Source organism: Aulostomus chinensis, chromosome 11 (genome assembly GCF_037954235.1).
Source record: "Aulostomus chinensis isolate RoL2024-O1b breed Wild chromosome 11, RoL_Achi_v1.0, whole genome shotgun sequence".
NCBI classification, from domain to species: Eukaryota; Metazoa; Chordata; class Actinopteri; order Syngnathiformes; family Aulostomidae; genus Aulostomus; species Aulostomus chinensis.
Window position 1 is genome coordinate 5239105 of NC_141330.1, and position 20344 is coordinate 5259448.

At 42.4% G+C, this 20344-nt stretch overlaps 2 protein-coding genes across 2 annotated transcripts in view; one reads left to right on the plus strand and one right to left on the minus strand.

Moving 5' to 3' along the window:
* Positions 1-4383: 4383 nt before the first annotated feature.
* Positions 4384-6194, plus strand: tnfb (tumor necrosis factor b (TNF superfamily, member 2)). The gene is made up of 4 exons (XM_086217081.1): positions 4384-4680; positions 4789-4843; positions 4969-5028; positions 5257-6194. Exons 1-4 carry the CDS (start codon positions 4486-4488, stop codon positions 5706-5708), a joined length of 762 nt encoding a protein of 253 aa, XP_086073207.1. The 5' UTR covers positions 4384-4485; the 3' UTR covers positions 5709-6194.
* A 3021-nt stretch (positions 6195-9215) lies between these two features.
* The window catches only part of gabbr1a (gamma-aminobutyric acid (GABA) B receptor, 1a), a 71449-nt gene continuing 60320 nt past the window's right edge, over positions 9216-20344 (minus strand). The window contains exons 20-24 of the mRNA XM_086217883.1: positions 18068-18161; positions 15967-16094; positions 13651-13779; positions 12089-12232; positions 9216-10365 (exon numbers count right to left, since the gene is read on the minus strand). Coding sequence (XP_086074009.1) covers positions 10087-10365; positions 12089-12232; positions 13651-13779; positions 15967-16094; positions 18068-18161 — 774 coding nt within the window. The 3' untranslated portion in view covers positions 9216-10086. The remainder of the gene's footprint in view (positions 10366-12088; positions 12233-13650; positions 13780-15966; positions 16095-18067; positions 18162-20344) is intronic.

Here is a 20344-nt window from a genome sequence, read left to right on the forward strand (position 1 = left end):
ACAGGCCTCAACTGCTGGGGGAATTCCCATGATGCACTGAGCTCCTCTCTTGTCTCCTCCTCACCCTCTCCATCTTTACACATACACACATGAATGCATATCACTAACTCTGCATCTTTTCTCAACCCTATTTTTTTGCCTCCTCCTGTAATATTCTGCAGGTGGTTCTACCTCTGCTGCTGCAGAGTCTGGATCCTCTTCTGCCTCCACGTTGCACCTCAACACCTTTGTTAGCAGTTGGAAACTCGATTACAGTATGAAAAATTAAAATTTAAAACCAAGCTTTCTTTCTTCCCACAGTCACTGCAAAAATTCTATATCTTACTTTGTATATTTGTATAATTTCTGGTCAAAACATCCCTTTACATTTACAAGACACACAATCACATACAAAGAGAGCTTGGATGACACTCTTGTCTCCCAGATAGCTGACAGGTTTTTCACAGTTTTAAAAACTGTGAAAAACACATAAACACACACATAAATGCTTCCAAATTTAAGATTGTGGTATTATTTACTGACATTAAAGAAAATATTAAAATATATTAAGCTTGTGTCAACCACAGACTTCATTTCCAGCATTTAACCCCCCCCCCCCCCCCCCAAAAAAAAATCATTAAAAAATCACATTTGAGTTTGAGAAAAGGGAACTGGACATTTAAAAAATACCAACATGTTTGCAGGATTCAGGATTCATCCCTGCGCCATTTTATTGATTGAAACTGCAGTTCAAGTATTGCAATTCAGTGTTACGACTGCAATTATTGTTTGGCTTTTCAAATGGGGAAAAGTTGAATGTAATTATAATGTTCAACCAAAACATGACTTGGAAGCTCCTAGTGACGGCATATGAATGTTAAAATATGATGTACAATAGAATTAACTCAATACCTGTTTTTTGAAGTAAACTGCGCTCAACTACAAGTGGCATTTCAGACAATGTATCTTTGATCAAGACATGTTAAAAAAAAAAAGACTTCTTTCAAGTTTGACAGTGCGGTCTGGATTTTTCTGTAAAATGAAATCTTTTTTGTTGTGATTTGTTGCAATATAAAGCCAACGTCACAGGGTTTTCATGTGGAGGAATCCCGCACATCACCACAGACTTTGCAAAGACCTGACAAAGATTCAGGTGCACTAGGAGGAGAAATGGCACGGCGACATGAACAGAGACTCCAGCTATGGAGGTCTAGCGTCCCATCTTCGTAAAAGATTATTTGTGTCTGTGAGGAATTCAGTGGGGGTTTTGTGGGTTGCACACTATCGATGGCCACCGGCTGGGAAAATGCTTTGGAGTTTCTTTTGTTTTGTTTTGCTTTCCATACCAGTTGAGTCAGTGGAAAGGTTCAAGTGGTTTTACAGCATGATGACTTGTGAGGTGACAGGTAACAGCAGGATGTATGCTGGGCAATGGTTACTTGGATTGTAGCCAGTAGTTATATTTCGGAACAAAGCTCACTTTCCCAACATAAAGATATAAATCACTCTGAGAGCACAGTCCTCTGACAAAAGAAATGTTTGGCCCTTGGCGGTTTCATGTTTGGGCCCTAATCAAAAGTGCAGGTAACAATGGGCAGGTCCTCGCGCGCCTCCACATGTTGGAAAGTTATCTGTTTCAGAGGAGGAGGGAGGCGATGCAAGTATCACTTCCTGTGTCCACTAAGTGGTGATAGAGAACACACACTTTTTTCCCTTGTTGCTCAAGAGATGGCTACACAGTGCAACTTTGATGTAAATCACTTGGTTTTTGTCACATCAAGCTTACTTCATGGCTTCAATTCATCTTGTATGTACACCATCAGGCCCAAGTTCCCCAGGCCTCTTGCCACCAGGTGGTGCGACGGCTAATCAGCCTCCAGATGTAGTGAATTCTTCCTCGGCCCTGTCCTCACTCCTCCGCCAACTTTAGAGAGAATTGGCCTCACACATTCCTGTTATTCCCGCTGACAGACTGACGAACGCCACCGAAATCATTTCAGCCCTGGTGGAGGTAATTCTGGTCCTACGCTAGCCAGAGGTGTGTCCCTCCATGTTGTCCAAATCTGTCTTTCTGACCCCCCCATCCCTTTTCACTTGCTCTCTCTCTCTCTCTTTATCCATATTACATCCATCACCACAGCACGTAGACGGATCAAATTTGAATATGTGGGTCTGTAACCTTCATGTCTGAGGTCACCAAATATCAACCCAGAACATCTTCTAATGAAGGATCAGAAGAATGAGGGTGAGAGAGCAGGAAGTACTGTAATGTACCATGCGTGCGTGCGTGTGTGTGTGTGTGTGTGTGTGTGTGTGTCATGTGGGTACATATGGTAATGATGATAACACCTTGCAACATCTTGTGGTCGGTTTGTTTGCAAGTTGGAAGCAAACATTCAAGATGAGATCAGGAAGTGTGACTTCACCACTGCTACTGCACATAATCAAACAGCGAACATATTTAACACTTAACACACTGATAATATTCAGTGTCAAAGCACTTGGGACCTGGCAACTTCCCAAGACACTCGGTGAAACACACAAGACACGCGGTGAAACACACAAGACACGCGGTGAAACACACAAGACACACGGGGAAACACACAAGAGAACACATGGAAATTGAATTAGAAAAAGAAAGTTGCTGTTAAACAAGAAACACCAGCACACGTTTTCTGTTTCAAACACAAAAATGTATTTTTAGAAAGTGACATGGGGAAACTGAGGTAGAGCCAGTTGCCAACAAAGAGAAGTGCAAAAACCAGTTTGTTCATGACATGACTTTCATCATCTGAAACAGAAAGACGGTGCAAAGCCAGTTTTTTTTTCTTCTTTTTAGACCGGAGTAGGTTTCCATAATTAATTGTCTTTCTGTTTTGTGATGAGAACGAAAAATCCGTGAAACATTTTAAATTAGAAAGGGCATATGTATAGGGAATGGTTCTCAACCTGGGGCTTGGGATCCTCACGGGGGTCACAAGATGATTTGTGGGGGCTGCCAAAACAGTTTTTAGACCAGAAAAGTTGGGGTTTTTTTACATTCTACCACCTGATAGTGATTGTGATTTATTTTGTCTCGCCGTAGATTTTCACTGAGTATTTGAGAGTCAAGTGTGTGTGTACTTGAAATCTATCACTATCCCATGTTGTGTTTATTTTTAAAAACCTGTCAGTGAACATCACAAAAACGATGTTTTTTGTTACGCTGTTCAACCAGGGGTTTTGTGTGTAAACCACAGAATTTATACACTGAAACAACACGGAGCAGGCACAAAAGAAATTTCCAAATGAAATCCAGTATTTTGAAAGCCGCCGTGTGGTTGGAAAAAAAAAGGAACATAAATGAAGTCCCTGTCCCATGAACCCAAATCAAGAGCAAATTTCACAGCCATTACATGAACTACAGTGAAACTGTGCTGAAATGTCCGCACATAAGCAACTTTCTTTACAACGCCTGTTGTACATTAAAAGGGAAATCCAGTCTCGTTCTCGTAGACCTCGATTCAATCGTCATTTATTTTGCGAATAAGGGGGAGCCCCCCTGGAGAGAATGCAGGTGTAAAAGTTGAGGTTTCACTTCTCCAGTGAATGCAATCTGGAGTAACAGAAGTGTTTCCTGTGGGAAATCACGTAAGGACTGATTCATTTTAGACATTCTTACATCATCGTAATAGATGCCGTTTGTGTTTATTTGAGAGTATTCAACAGTTGGAGTCATTTTCATTGCTTGATTTTATTTATTCGATGTTGTATTGTAATGTTTATTTTATGGTGCAATAATTGTTGATGTATTTGGGGACGTGGTTCATCGCTTGTGTGAAGCAAATCACTGTCCCTGACTCACTGGAGGTATTTGAAGCTGCTGAACATCTGCTTGCACTACAAAGATGGTTAAAATTGCTGATGAACAGGTGATTTTCTCATTTTTGTGGTTTTTCAAAATATGTGGTGTGCCACCCCAAACACGTGTGTAAACCTCCACCACTAGTCATACATTCATCTTACATTCTGTGGGTCTTTCAAGTCAGTGACAAACACATTATTCGTGTTTGTGTTTGTGACTGTGTGTCTGTCTTTGTGTTTTTTTGTGCATGAATGTCTGTGAGTGTGTTCTTGTGTCACCACACTGCATAGTTTTTTTCTTTTCAAAAACCAACCGCTTTCCCATCCTGAAACAGTGAGTCCCATTAAGTTCCACGATCTGGAGAAAGTCCACAAAATGTTCTGTGACCTTTCTTTCCCCTCCCTCCACTGCTTTGCTCCGAGGACCAGGTTGTTCTGCTGCGCTGCCTCCTGCACTGTCTCCACTTTCAGAGTGACATCACTGGAGTTTCCCTTCTGCAGAAGCAGCTGCCACAGCATAAATACTACAAGCTCTCTGGCAGAAGTTCACTCTAACACAATAGCAGCACAAAGAGAAGCATCACCACAGTGTACTGGAGCTACCAGAGGGAAGAGCAACTAGCCAAGTGTTTGTCTGAACAGCAAGCGTGTAGGATTCTATTGATGCGTAACATGGTGGAGTACACACCCGCACCAGGTGATGTGGAGCTCGGCATACAGGAGAGGCCGGTGGTTTTGGTAGAAAAGAAGTCGTCCACTGACTGGATGTGGAAGCTGTTTGCAGCTTTTTTCATCATGGCCCTTTGTGTCGGGGGCGTCTATCTTGCTTGGAAGTGGAATGGAAGACCAGAAATGATGGTAAGAAGAAACTGTCACTGATTTAAAAAAAAAAAACCCCAAAACTTTTATAAATCTGTATTTTCAAGGAGGACAGACAGGTTCTAATCTGTTTTTCACCCCATCCAGACACAATCTGGCCAAACAGAAGCACTAATCGAGCAGGAGAGCACCGATGAAACAGGTAATTTTTTGCATGGTTGGTCATTTAAAAAAATAAAAAATAAAAAAATGCTGAGGGTTTGTAAGATTAAATTGAGTCTTTGTGGATCATTTGAGACGTGCTCACATTTGTCTTCCTCTTCTCAGATCCTCACCGCATGCTGAAGCGAATCAGCAGCAAAGCCAAGGCGGCCATCCATTTAGAGGGTGAGTCATTGCTTACCTCCATTTGGTTCTCAGCAAACAATGGGCTCATGATGTCAGCTCTCAAAGGAGCCTTTCAGACTGTTTCACCCACTTCTGTGGTATTAATGCTGCCCCTTTACAAGCATGTTAGTCAAGAGCACAATGAGGAAGTTGAGAAGTTACTCTGATAACAGAAGTGTAACTGCTTCACTCCTGACGCTCAAGGGCTGCTTCTTCATGTCTTTCCAGGTAGTTACGATGACACTGAGAGTTCAAACAACCAGCTGGAGTGGAAGAACGGTCAAGGCCAGGCCTTTGCTCAGGGAGGCTTCCGTCTGATTGACAACCAGATCATCATCCCAAAAACTGGCCTTTACTTCGTCTACAGCCAAGCATCATTCAGGGTCTCCTGCAGCGACGGCGACAACGAAGCAACGGGGAAAATCATCAGGCCTCTCAGCCACAGGATCTGGTGCTACTCGGACACCGTGGGCAGCAAGGCCTCTCTGATGAGCGCGGTGAGGTCGGCGTGCCAGCAAACGGCTCAGGAGGAGAGCGTGGGACAGGGCTGGTACAACACCATCTATCTTGGTGCCGTGTTCCAGCTGAACAAAGGAGACAAACTCTGGACGGAAACAAATCAGCTGTCGGAGCTGGAGACGGACGAGGGGAAGACTTTCTTTGGGATTTTTGCACTTTGATTTGACTCCCGAGAAGCTCTTTGTTGAGATGCTAACAGAAAAGTTACCAAGCTCTGCACGGTGCCATAAGTTTAGCTTTTCTAAAACATTGTATACATGGAATCATTATTCATCTACATGGTGATCTCGAAATGTTGAAATCTCAATGGAGATAAAGTTTGTGATGAGGCTATTTTAGAGTTTTATAAACTGTAACAGTTTGCAAACTTTTTTTTAATCTTAGCACTTTTCTTTTTTTACATTATTTATCTTGACCTGAGATTGTAGAGGATGCACTTCGTCTCCTGTATCTGATGACAACTCCTCTGGAGAGTTTAGCTTCAATGAAGATGAAGTACAGTACGAGTATCACTTTTATATCCTCTACATATTTATTTGTATTTATTTGTGTATTTAAATGCTGGGAGAAGGTGTTATATTTATATACTTCATTGTGAACTCATTGAACATGTAATTAAAAATGAAAACAACAACAACGACAAAAATTCTTGCGTCACCTTGCTAAGACAAGATGAAATAATTTCACAGCACAGATTCCAAATATAGATTGCGGCAGAGTAGACAAGCAGCTCTAGCAAGTCAAGTCAGGGTGGTGCAGCTCACACATATGCGCGCACACACACACACACATGTGCGCGCACACACACATGCGCACGCGCACACACACACACACACACACACACACACACACACACACACTTGGCAAGTCTGCAATGAAATTCCTCCCCAGCCAGCAAATACTTCCTTTGTTGGATCAGACAAGCAAACGGGAATTTCCTACGTTTCTGTGTCTTGCTGAGTGCTGTGTCAGGTGGAGGCCCACAGAAGCCTCAACCCAGAGCGGGTTTTCCCCAGTGGCACCTCCCCTACACTCTCTCCCACACGTAAACACGCACACAGCCTGTAACATCCTACACACGCCCTCTACTACTTACATGATAGTACATCATCTCTAGGCAGCTCAAAGAAACATGACATGTAAAAGTCTGTGTGTGTGTGAGAGAGAGAGAGTGTCATTCTGGCAGATCACAGCTGGTTTAGTCACATTGTCATCATCTTAAAACAGTCAGTCAGATGTAGAGGATGTCATTTGTCGGCTCTAGTTTATCTACAAACATCCACTTAGTGTCTCACTAATGAGGTTTCCACTTCTTTTTTTTGGCAGCTGGCAAATTGTAACTTTGATTTAATGATTTCTCCCTCGACTCCCATGAGGCGACCTGCTAGGGAAAATTTTTAAAAAAAGCAAGTTTCAAAGATGCTCAGTCTTTAATTGCTCAAAGGTCACTGAGAGTCCATGAGGCAATAAATAACCGGTGACATCTAGCGGAGGACGTAAACATGCGCTGCAGCTCTGCAGCTGCTGCAGAAAGAGGAAGCAGATCAGGAAAATCTACAATGTAAGAAATATGAGATTGTAGTTTTAGTATGCTGATGTGTTGAGAATCCCCTCTGCTTAAAACACGTCTGACACACGCCGTGAGGCATTTTAGGCTTTTAGTATTTCAGGACCAACAATGTCACATGTCGGCGGAGGAGGCTAAAGTATAAGGAATTATCTTTTGTGTCTTCGTTGTTTGCGATCAAAGAGTTGTTGTACTGCAAGTAAAAAAAAATAAAAAATTGTGATTAAAAATGCATCAATGCAATCGGAAAAAAATACACATCTCTGTCAGCCACCCTCCACAGGGAGGCAGCTGGGCTCGTGAAACAAAACTTAAATTTACAAATAAAGCCCTTGTGGATTTGCATTCATACATTTTTAATCACAAATTAATTTGATTTGCAACAAAGTCCTTTGATTTCAGTGATGATAGTTTTACCCTTGTTTTTTTTAACTTGCAGACCTTTGTGTCTGCGTTATGAAGAAACAAAAATAACTCCATAAAACATAAACGTTAGCGCTCCTGAGTAAAAGTTAGAAGTGCAGGATTTGAAAAGTATTCAAGGTATTAAATAACAAAGAGGTATTTATACTACCAGAGGATTTATTCTGATTAATACCACCAATCTTAGTGAAACACTACACTAAAGTCATGAACACGAGCTTCACTCCGGCGTGCAAATCAATGCTCAGCGTCAACAACAGAGATCATTTCTGTCTCTCTCTCTCTCTCTCTCTCACACACACACACACACGCGCACGGGTACGTGCACACACACACACACACATACACACACGCCTGCACACGGAGACTTTCTTTTTCCATAGCTGAAATCTGTCAGGTGTGTTGTGAATGTGTGCAATAATGTGAAAATAATATATAAAATAATGTATAAAAAAAAAGTTTAGTTCTGCTCAGTTGCATTGAAAACAAATAAAAAGCCTGTATGGAAAACGCTAGGAGCAGAGAGAGAGTGGTGGTTTGAAATTTGTCAGAAAAATACTGAAGTACAAATACAAGTTCTACACAAGTACAGTAACAAAGTATTAGTGCCATTACTGCCTTCCTCTGGATTTCAGAAATTCCCTTTTCTTTATTTACTGTAACACAGAAACGTATTTATCACAGACACACAATAATAACCAGTGAAAAAAACAAATGTTTTATTTATGGTACCCATATATTTGCATACACATACTCTGAAATATATTAACATTTACGATCGTAGATATAGTGAATACAAATATCCCCAAATCCATGAATATTGTCATATATGTGCAAGATAGAACATTTTCCTAAATTATTTCTGCATTCATATGTTACACTATCTGATCCAGGTACAGTTAATAAATATGGCCTATTTCATTCATTGAAGTCCTGTGACTGTTCCTCTCCGTGCCCTGAGCTAAATTTATTATAACAACAGCAACATAAAGTGTTATTACCATATTTGTTGTGTTTAAAGTGCACACTGAAATATATATTCATATATATCTTCAAAAATATCTGACAAAGTATGGTTCAACCTGCTGATTAAACTGTTCAGGTATCATTGCTTTATAAAATCTGGGAATAGCTCATGAATGAAATAGTACATCCAGATTAACTGCTGAATAAATACAGTATGTCACATTACTTTACGTATATTTCTTTGATACATATACAACTGTTAAGTCATCCAAAGGCAAAATGGGAAAGAAAAATACAAAAAAGAAATCATCCATAAATCTATAATGTCTGTTACCAGAAAAAAAAAAAAAAATCCTTTCAAATTAAAAAGGATCACAAAAAAAGACGCGTAACCAAGTAACACATACGAAATCTCGAGGAAAAAACTGTGCTTTTCTCTGTATATCTACAGAAATGATCATCATAACAGCCTCACTTCTCACAGCATGCATGAAATATAAACCGGCTTTCCTTTTCAGGGAGCAGAAAGAACAAGTATTCCTTTTTCAAGTTGGAGTTTTTGGATTCCAATATTACCTACAAAATGTAAGAATCAGCTGCACCGACTGGCGCCGCAGTGATATTGAACAAAAAAAATACGATGGGGAAGGTATTTGATGGCCATAACTGTCCTTTCTTAATACACAACACACAAAAAATCCCCCCCCCCCCAAAAAAACCCCAATCCCATTTCAAATGGTAAAACTATGTGTCCTCATACATCAGCATTCTTGGATAATAATGTCTGGAACGGGTGTAATATCTGTTTCGTTGATATATCAGCGGTGGCTGGGTTTAGATGCAGCGCTGTGTTGATTGCACAGCCCTGACGTCAGACATCCATACGTATGTGCCAAGCTCCTCTCCGCCTCTCAGTTATGGCTATTTAATAATGCACATAGTCACTTTTCAGTGAGACCGGTATTCCACACGGAAACACCGGAAAGATCTGTACATTGCTTTTGTCCCTTTGTATGTAAAAGTTCCCAACTCTCCTGAAACGTAAACAGATAACTGAACATCAACGCCATGACGCAACAGATCTGATATTACAGAACAATTAAATCACTACAGGATGTGCTTGTCAAGTCAACAAACTTGAGAGACAAACGGTGGAGACGATTATAGCAAAGACACAAACACAAACTTTTCCTTGAAAGATCCTTGACACAGTGTCTCCACAATAGAACTTGATCATGAGTGCGGGAGGGGAATAATTACCAGATCAAACTGTTCACTTGACCGTTGAAAAGACCTTGAGTGCTGCTAGTCTGAGATGTGCTTGTTGCCGTGTCAACCAGTCCCAAGTGGCTTGTTGCCGGGTTGACCACAGTGAGATCAAACTGTGAGGACGGGTGTTACCTGCCTGACTTTCCCCAAAGCTGCCACGTGAAAAGCACTCCTTATTAACTTCTCCGCACCGTATTGTAAAAGTGTCACTACACTGTGCTCATCGCCGAACCAAGTGAAAGTCACAGTGTCTGGTGGTGTTTGTGAACCCTGTGTGCACTGTGCGACGGTCTCTCCCCTCCCCTGTGCTTCACCTACTTATACAGCAGCGGGATCTGGCTGTTGTGACAGTGGTTGCGGCCCATCTTACTGTCCGCCGGGTAGAGGTTGGAGGAGTTGGAGAAGGAAGGCGGGAGGGAGTGATTGTCTGTGTTGGGGTAGCCGGGTGGAGGAAGCAGGGACTTGGGATCTGGCTGGGAGGCGGGCGGCGGGGCGTTGTGGTTCTGATTCTGGCCCGTGGATGGGCGGCGGCGGTTACGGAGGGCTTGCCTCTCAGCCAGCTGGTTGCGGAGCGCTGATACCCTCTCTTCTTTCTGAAGACACAAGAACAGGAGAGTAAGTTGCAGACTGTCTGTGTCTTTACATCAAAATAACGTAACATTATTGAAGAATACCTGCACAAATCTAAGTTTTTCTTCTAAATCATCTTCTCTTTCTTTTCTCAAACCAATCAAAACACTGACACTGTCATTATTCTGCAGCTGTTACAAGATTGTGGAAACACAAGAGCAAAAACCTGTCTCAAACTACAAGCAGAGAACTAGTCCCCTCATTAGTAGTGCAGCTGCCAGGAGAGCTGCAGTACAAACAAGGTAAGATGTGAACTAGCTGTGCACTCAAGAACAACAAAGTATACTTTCATCAACTTAAAGTAGTTTAGTCTCTATAAGTACTGGAGTAGTAGTCTTTCTAACAGACTAGTGCACGTACATGAGGTAAACTACATACAGGAACTTTACTTGAATTCACTTCACTTCACTTCCAACCCTGAGGTGCACTCCTTTTTCCGGTGTTGGCTTCGGTGTTTTACGATTTAAAAAAAAAAAAAAAAAAAAAAAATCTAATTTGAGATGACTTTGACTGATATTGTAATATGATTTGCTCCTATTCTTTTTAACAGAGCTCTTCTCATTTCCACTGAAAAACCCATTAAAATCAGGATGGCGTGATTTATGTGGCGCCGTGTTAAGTCTGTAGAACATGATGTGTGGTCAGGACGTCTCTGCAGCGCATCAATATTTCATTTAAAATGGTATTTTGACCCACAATTAGCCTTTAACAAATACTGCACCTGCCTGTGATTTGAAAACTGCAGTAGGGCCATTTTGAAGTTTGGATTAAATTTTGATTACCTGTCCAGACCAAACACCGCGGCAAAAAGAAGCTTATTTTGTGTCACAGCAGCTTGTTTGAATCAGCCCCCGAGCTGGATTTCCTCCTCTTCTAATCTGACTCTGCTTTCACAGACATCTCACACACTCTGGTATCTTTTCCTATATCATCAAAGTGCTGTTGTTTATTACTGATGTCAAGGAACTATGCTGTGGTTGGAGCCGCACGAGCAGATCTGAGTCACGGACGGAAACTCTGCATCAGAGGCTCACCTCAAACGTCTGGATTGGCAGAGAAAAGTTTGGGAGTCACATTATTCAATTTTAACGACAAATACCTGTCACAAAATAATGTCAACAGTTTAGCTTTCAAACCAGTTTTCTGATTGGAAAATATTTGCTTTATTCCACAATTAAGATAGAAAAAAATGAACCATGTCTAAGTGTGGGGACATACTGTAATTATATCCAGAAAAACTGAAACGAATTTTTTAAAAAAATGGAGTAAATAAATCAATGATTGTTTGAAACCTAAACTAAAACCAATTTCTCTAATAATCTTTTAATTGAAGTATCAAATTGATTCTATTCTGTGGCTCTATCAGCTGCATGATATGAACAGTCTAAGCACGCATGCATGCGCACACGCGCACTCACGCACACACACACACACGTTATTTATGTAAAGATGTATGAATAAATCTGTGTTACCTTTACCCATGAATATATGTGTAGAAGTAATAAACATAACATTGAAATGGGATGAGCTCAAATGTTAACTACCATGGAAATGTGTGGCATGTGGAGGTGCATGTGTATATAATAATGATGATAATAATAATCACAACAACAATAATAATAATGTCGATGATGATGATGATGATGATGATGTCTTTGCATGTCTGGGATGTGATAATGTCCTCACCTCCTGAATGATTTTCTGCAGCTCCCGGTTCTCCCTCTCCAGCTGCCTGGATTTCTCCTCATCGTTGTTGTTGGTGGACGAGCCGGTCTTCAGAGTGTCCTGCTGCTCCGACTGCCACTCGCCGCGGGTGATCAGACGCCGCATCTAGACCGCCACAGGGAGAGGAAGTCAACGAAGAACTGCATCTTCAACTCAATGACACCGTTTACTTAATAAGAACACATTCTACATTTGTAGCCCCTTCATCTGCTTGATTGATTTTATTTGCTAAATCAAAAATAGAAATTTGCATACAGAACCCCAAATTCCTCAGAATAAAGGAGTACTCTCTCTTACAGCAGCGCCCTGAACGCATTCAAGCTGCCCAGAACAACAACAGTCTGATCTGCTGGCCACCGAGCAGCTTCTCTGGAGCAGTTAAGTGCCATGCTCAAGGGCAGCTCAGAGGGGCCAGCGCTGCTTCATCCCTTTCCCCACCCAGATTTATCCTGCCAGTAATGGGAACTGAACCCGTGGCCCTCCAGTCTCACATCTGCATCTCTAACCACTGAACCACCACTGCTCTCTGAAGATGCCTTGTGTGTCTCGCCTGTGCTCCACGGAAGGAATGAGCTCTAAAACCTGGACGTAAGTGAGCTTTGTTCAACCCCCCTGGTCTGGAAGCCTGGAAGATTCTTGCATGACTTTTGGGCTAAATGGCTGAAAGAAGCTCAGTGGCTCTCACTAGTCTGATATACTATAACAAAGTGTTTCTATGAAATAAAACTTGCCAGTGAAAAGCACATTTTTAAATTTCAAAGCCTTTAAGTGTCTTAAAAAGAGGGGGGTGGTAACAAATGAGATTCCAAATGTCATAACACGAAATAGAAAAAAGAAAAGCTAAGCTAGTTGTGATGATGTTGAAGTCTGCGGCATAGTTCAGGCATAGCAAATCTTTATCTTCTAACAATTGCGTTTACGCTTCAAAAATCCTTCAAAAATGGTTTTCATTAGGGAAAATTATCATGCTGAATATAAACTAGAAGTCTTATAAACTTGTGTTTGGCCCAGAGATTTGTTTATTTTGCACTGTGATGCTAACATCCAGGTTGACCTACAACCCTGCATCGTCCCTGCAGGCCTATAGAACAGCAAGTACAGGCTGCCTTCACGGCCGCGCTCCAAAAAAGACACAGGTTCAGGAAGTATTGAGAAGTTTCTCAGCTGGATGTTGAGTTAATGAATGTTTGAGGGTGCCTTGTTTATGGTTTCTAACTTTCTGCGTGACAAATATATTCCTCTCCCAGCAAAAACAGCAGCTACAAATTTAAACAAGATTGGGTAAATCAGGTAGTCTAATAATAAGCCGCCTTCATCTTTGATCCAAAACTGTATTGAGCTCAGACATTAAGCCGTCACACACGCAGACACACAAACACAGAGCAGCCGGACTGAAACTGCAGTCGGGACAATGGCCGGGTTCTCTTCTTGACTAATGGGAATATTTGACCTTTGGTTTTTACAGCATTTAACTGTCATTGAGTGAATCAGTTCTTAAAGATGTCAGTCACAAGTCGGAGCACCTTGGGTACAAAAAGCACCACCAGAGTGATGTACGCGGAGAAGACGATTGCTAGAGAGGCAAAGGCAAAGGAGGCGTCCTGCTGTGAAGATAGGATCATAGTGACTGGAGCCGTGATCAGGCACAACACCTGCAGGAGGAGACAGAAAGAAACCAGGAGAGAAGCGGGGGGGGGGGGGGGGGGGGGGCATGAACACAGGAAGAGGGGAAAAAGCTCAAGTGAGGTTTGAAGAGAAGCAGGAAGGGAGGGGATGTAGAGAGGAGGAGGTGGAGAATAATGCAGAGTTGGAGAGCGGGAGGAGGAAAAACACATCCATAAAAGCATTAGGCATCTGTTTATCATTCTGGGGAGAGCTCCCATGTGAAAACGGCATTAAAAAGTCATGACTGAAGTGGCGACGGGACGCTGACAGTCACCATACTGTCATCTCATCGGGGCCTGAAGCTCCCAGCTTCGCCAAGAGGAAGGAGATCCCTTTACAGACTCCATTAACTATTGACATCACCATGAAGCAGATGAATGTGTATATCATCATGTAAAATATCTTACGTAACTTTATGGAATCACGAGGAAACATAAACAAGCACAAATCAATAATAATTTCCTCTTCTTGACAAAGAGAAAAGATCAGACCATTCATTCATCACGTATCCTCAAAGATGACTTGATCGATGTTATAATACCATATTTCCAGCGGACAACAAACTGGGCCTGACCTTTTTTTTTTTTCTCATGTGTGTAAAATGGCAGTTAAAAACCAACAAACAAAAATATTTTTCTCCTGTTGATCCAATCAGCAGGCAAAAGTGGTGGTTAAAGTGACAAGAGCAACTTTTTCCAGACATTTACATCGTTTGCAATGCTTCGCCGTGTCAAGAGCGTCAGGAGATTGTTGCAAGTATTTGTCTAAAGTGGCTAAAGTGAGCGTAATAGCAGCCGCTGCAGCAGAATGTGCATCCTAGGTGCCTCTCTTTAAGATGATTCACTTGCTATTAACAACCACTGACAAATGTTTATGACTGACAGCTGCATTTACCACTGTGCTTTAGTGCTCAAATGGGTACAATTTTAAAGCTATTCCTGCAGCGGGGTGAGGCGGTAGCGCCGTACAAGCACAGCGTATCTGACAACATCCAAACAACACACGGCAGCACAAAGCCTGCAAGACCGGGTCGCACTGGAGTTGCACTGGAATCCAGGACAATAAATGCTTGTGGTGCACTCTTCCACATTTCATATAACATTCATTTTACCACCAAGTCTAATATAGAATTTCGTTTCCTTTCATTTCATGAGTGAGATATGAATGTTAGCGTCACAGCACCGCAGGCGCAACAAGCATCAAATGTTATGATTCATACGAGGCTGAGGTTCGTGCTGGCAGTGCGATGATCAAGTACAAGCATCTGCATTTAAGAGAATAAACCCTCAAGTGTGTAAGAGAGTGAATATTTTAAATAGGTTTCTGTTTTTCTGTACCAACATGAGCTTTGCAGTACTTTCTATTACATCATCAATGTGTGATGTTGTTCAGCACATCCCAAGTGTTATTTTGAGATGAAAAGTTGTCATTTAAATATTCTGTTGGGCCCACAATGGACTACTTTTGATTTTTTTTTTGAAGATAAATGCAAAACAGATAATCTAGAGCAGGAGATTTCAAAGTCTGTGGGCTCCAGTCCTCCCTTCTCTTAGTTTAGTTTTGCAAAGCGCCAGGACGCCGGTGGGATCCTGATGTTATTTAATACCAGAGACACTCAACAATTGAGCCAGATTAACTTCAAACAACACAAAATACATAAAAAAGGTCCATCCTTAGGTATTTACTAACGCCAGGAAAGTTGAAGTCGCACAGATTTAGGTTCCTCTACGTGGCGTAGAAAGAAACTTTCATGACACCTAAACCCAACTTCTCCACCGTAGCGTAACAGGAATTACTTTACTTTAATACTTTGTCACGTTTAGGCAGGTATCTGCACCACAGAGGCATGAACGCAGCATCACGTTATCTATGAAAACTCCCAGGCAAAAACGACCTGAAGGAAATGAAAATTGCTCCCTCAGAAAGAGGCTTTTAACGCCTTGCAGCTGAAATGTCCTGGTCAGTTGATTGTCAGGTTCTAAAATGTGCATGAAAGCGCGAGCATTCCCTCCACAGATATACTTAGGTCATTTTCTGCGATGAGGTACTAAAAGTGTACTTATTGCCAGTTTAACAGCGTTCTACAGAATTCTCAGAGAAAGCAGCAGAAGGCACACAGCAGTAGCAGCAGCAGCAGTCCGAGTGAAGCGTGACAGTTGTGTTTTCGGACTCACAGCAACGTTGTAAATAGCCATCCCCACAGCCCGGTGGTCATTGATCTTCTCTGTGGAGACTGACTTGGTCTCGTATGCCAGAAATATGCCCAGCAGCAAGAGCAGACCCTTGTAGCCATAAACAACACCTACAGGGAGCCAGAACAACAGTGGGACAAGAAATATAGGTTCAGTGCATGCAACTGAGGTAATGATTCAAGTGATGAAGAACGTGCTCAATCATATCCTATAATTACGTTGCCACCTACAATGAGACGTGAGATGGTGATACATGGGGTTGGGTACGGTTGACACCTGAACCCGTATCAGTCCTGGTAGCCTGAGGAACTAATTTAAAGTAATTTACTTTCTCTGGAATAGCAAAAATGTAACTGCAGTTGTAAAAAATAAGTCCAACTTTTTTCCGGTTCCATCCTCCCTTCACAAACGCACAATTGACGCACAACACCCTCCATCCCTGTACTTATTTATTGACTGAAACTCTTATAATCGGATGCCAACTTTTACCCGTTGTTCACCACTTGCTCTCATTGGTTTTTATTCATTATGTTGCATTCTATCATAGTAGTGTGTCTCTCCTTTTGTGGTGTTTTTGTTCTTGCGGTTTAATCTGCTCTGAAATTGTCCTCCTGAGACAATAAAGACTTACTGAATTGAGCTGCTAGCGCTAGCTGCAGCTGCTACGGGGGACTTGGCTCTCAGGCTATCAAACACACTCTAACTTTTGGATATACTTAGTTTTGGAGCAGGTGTTTCCTCAGGTTAGATGTACTGACGTGGCCAACTTTGCATTTCCTAGTTCAAATACTGGAGGAAATGTTGCCAAGTTTAGAAAAGGGGACAGTTTGGAAGGCTGAGTTGTTCATATTTACAGAGGAAGCGGTGAAGACTGGTTAAAAAAAAAAGAAAAAGTTAAACACAAACTCCACCCCAAAGAGTCATGACAACCTCTATCCTCCACGCTAACTTTAATTTACTGGATGTGAAGACTGTTGTTTAAAGTCTGCAGGGAGGAGCGCTGACATCACCTGGGTATCTCAGTTCATTTAGAACAGAAAATCGACACTTCAACTGAGTGAGCTTTGAAAGACCAGGGAAGGTCAGATGCATTATGGGATGTTTCAGCGCTTTCAACGCTTGACCCACACCAGGGACTAAAACTCTGGATGTGTTGACCTCTGCGATCTTGACCTTTCCTCTCCTCTCCTTTTCATTCTTTATAACCTTTAGTTCAGAGTTCTGAGCGCCCTTTTAATGAACTTATCTATGGAGAAACATCATCGTAATGGGGATTGTGGGATCTCATGGTGAGTGTTTGATTGTATGTGCAGTGGTAACGTGGCCAACAAAGTGTATGAAGTACTGGACGGGTGAGTGAACATATTATGTACAAATATTAAGAGTACTTTTGTTTGTCATGTCAAAAATGGCAAGATAGCAAGAGTAGGTAAAGCAATAGGATGGAGTGAGGCAGTGCATATACAATACTGCTAAGACCAAGTACATGCATAATGTAGGAACAATACATATTAATATTAGACTATAAAACAAAAAGGTTGAATGCGTAGAAAACCGCTCAGACTGACAGAGGAAAGAGAATATATCAGTGAAAGTGAGAGAGAAGCCATGCAAAGAAGATCTGAGTGACTGAGTGAGTTCAAGACTTCTTCACAGTGTCCATTGTTTCTTTGTACCGCCTGATATTAAAGCACCATCTTTTCTTCTCTCAGAAGGGAAATGCTATGGGGCAATGGCCCAGTTTGTGGCCCACATTAGATGAATTTCAGCACCATTATTCTTTCATAAGCTGCCGCGCTAAGAAAGACAGCAGAGAGACGGGGGGGGGGGGGGATTGACTGACTGTGTGGGCTGACAGAAAAGTGAACGGGTGAAGAGGGCGGTTGAGATATGAGACCTGTTTAATTCTGAGTAAATAGCAGGGGCGTGTGTGTGCATGTGTGTGTGTGTGTGTGTGTGTGTGTGTGTGTGTGTGTGTGTGTGTCTGCATATGTCCATGTGTATGCTGAAGATATCCAAAACCCGAGCAGGGCAAAGAGTGATTAAGAGATGGAGTGAAATGCAGGAGGGTAACAGAAGATACCGAGCCACGTGTTCATCTTCTCCGAGCTGCAGTGCTCCAACAGGGGCTGAATCAGGACATCCAAATCTTCTTTAGGAGCCTCCTTAGTGAACTTCTACTCCGACAGTAGAGAGGAGGAGGAGAAACGAAAGGAGAAAACGATAAAGAGAGAAAGAGCGAGAGACAGGGAGTGAGAGAGGGGGGAGATAATAAGAAACGATGAGACAGCAGCACACTAGAGAGAGAAGCAAAACTGTCCAGTAAGCATAAGCCCCAGTGACTCTGATCCCCTCGGCTCAACAGATCCTCAACAAGTCACATAAATAAGGAACCCGAGGTTCTCAAGTTCCTCGGGTTCCTTGGACCCTCACGCTGACTCCAACAAGCTGCGGACCCCAACTCAACTGATTCTGACCTTTATTTGGAGAGCTGTTTTCCAGAGCCCCTTCTACATCTCATAAACAGGAGAAATACGAGCCAGCATCAGCGACCTGACGCTGCTAAACAATCCTAATTATTATTTTGGTTTTTCAAAGTAGATTTTAAATTGATGTTCAATGTATTTGTTTTTTTCTCTTCAGTAACGGTTTCAACTTTCCATCCATCCATCCTCCCATTTTCTACCTCTTATCCTGTTAAGGGCAGCGGGGGGGGGGGGGGGGGGTGGAGCCTATTCCAGCTGCCACGCTAAGAAGGACAGCGGAGAGACGGGGGGGGGGGATTGACTGACTGTGTGGGCTGACAGAAAAGTGAGCGGGTGAAGAGGGCGGTTGAGATATGAGACCTGTAATTCAGAATAAATGGCAGGGCTATGTGTGTGTGTGTGTGTGTGTGTGTGTGTGTGTGTGTGTGTGTGTGTGTGTGTGTGTGTGTGTCTGTACAGTTGTACACATATTGTTGCTTTGAATCAGGCATCAGCCGAATGAATGTAAAGATATGCAGTGATGGGTTTTGACCTTATTCACGAGGCCTCATTTGTGAAATGTGTTCCCACATCAAAGGTGCCAGTGTGAAGCCGTCTGAATGAAAACTGCCGCCACAGTCGCTCGACTGAACGGCAGCTGCTCAGCGCCAAACAGCCGGCAGTCCGGATCAGTGGAAAATGTAGTGGAGAGTTTTAGAGCTGCAGAGCTGGAGGTTTCCCTCAGGAGTCGGCGGAGACGAAACCCAGAGCCAGGAGGAGAGAGACCATTCATCAGGTGGACACAAACCCCTCCGTGTGAATACTAACACCGCTCTTGCTTGGCTGGATGTGTCAACAACATTCACTTGCCTGGAGGGTGACAATGTATTCGGGTCTTTACAGAATGTTTCCTCTGTGGCCACAGATATCCATGATTGTAGGTTTTAAGACCCTCCAAAATGAAACCTAACAACTTCAGGACAAGTGGAGGAAAATCATAAAATCTGACGGAGGAACCTCCCGCCACCACACACTTCCACTGACACTGAGTATTAGAGAAAGCCTTTTTCACCATCAGTCTGGCTGAAAGTGTTCTTATTTTCTATTGAGTTTATTATGTGTCTTGAAAGTGGAAGGTTACTCTATCGAATGTCATCAGGTTCAAGTGCAAAATTCTAAGTGGCCACATTATAATGAACATAAGGCTTGCGATGTCAGCGTCTGCTGAGCCTTCCTTTCTGCGGTGGAGATGAAAACGTGTGGCAGATGAAAATATCAGATTAGAGTGAAGCAAAGCAAAATTTCTGGTTTCACAGTTTTCCACTCAGGTTGGATTTGCAAACTTTCTAGCTAAACACATGAAGGTAAATACCGAACTTGTGCATTTCACAGTATTTATATGTCTTACAAAACTTGAAAAATGGTGGCAGATGAAGTCACTGAACCCAACCGCATCGCTCCAAAAGCAAAAGAAGCACGACAGCTTTGACACAGTTCATTTACAGCATAATGCTAGCTTCATATTTATGTGACTGCATCAACGCTTCAAAAATCCTAAAAGTGCTGTTCATTCGTGAGGATTAACTTGTGAAACTGAATGTGTCAGTCTCATCGACATTTTGCTAGCAACAGATGAGTGAAAACTGCTGTCGGTCGGGGGAACCTGTGGTGATGGCACGCGATTGAGCGTCTTTGGTTTTGCTCTGCAGGCTTTGCTTGAATTTTCCGAGCGGTGAGGAGCAGCTGCACCTCTCCTGATCCGACCATCTGCCGAGGCAGGGTACACGGAAGAACAGGTGGGTCTTTGGGTGCAGGTGTCGATATGGAGGGAATCTAAATATTGCTTTTTGCATTTGCAAATGCCACCAACATTTTAATTATGCAAATCTATATGA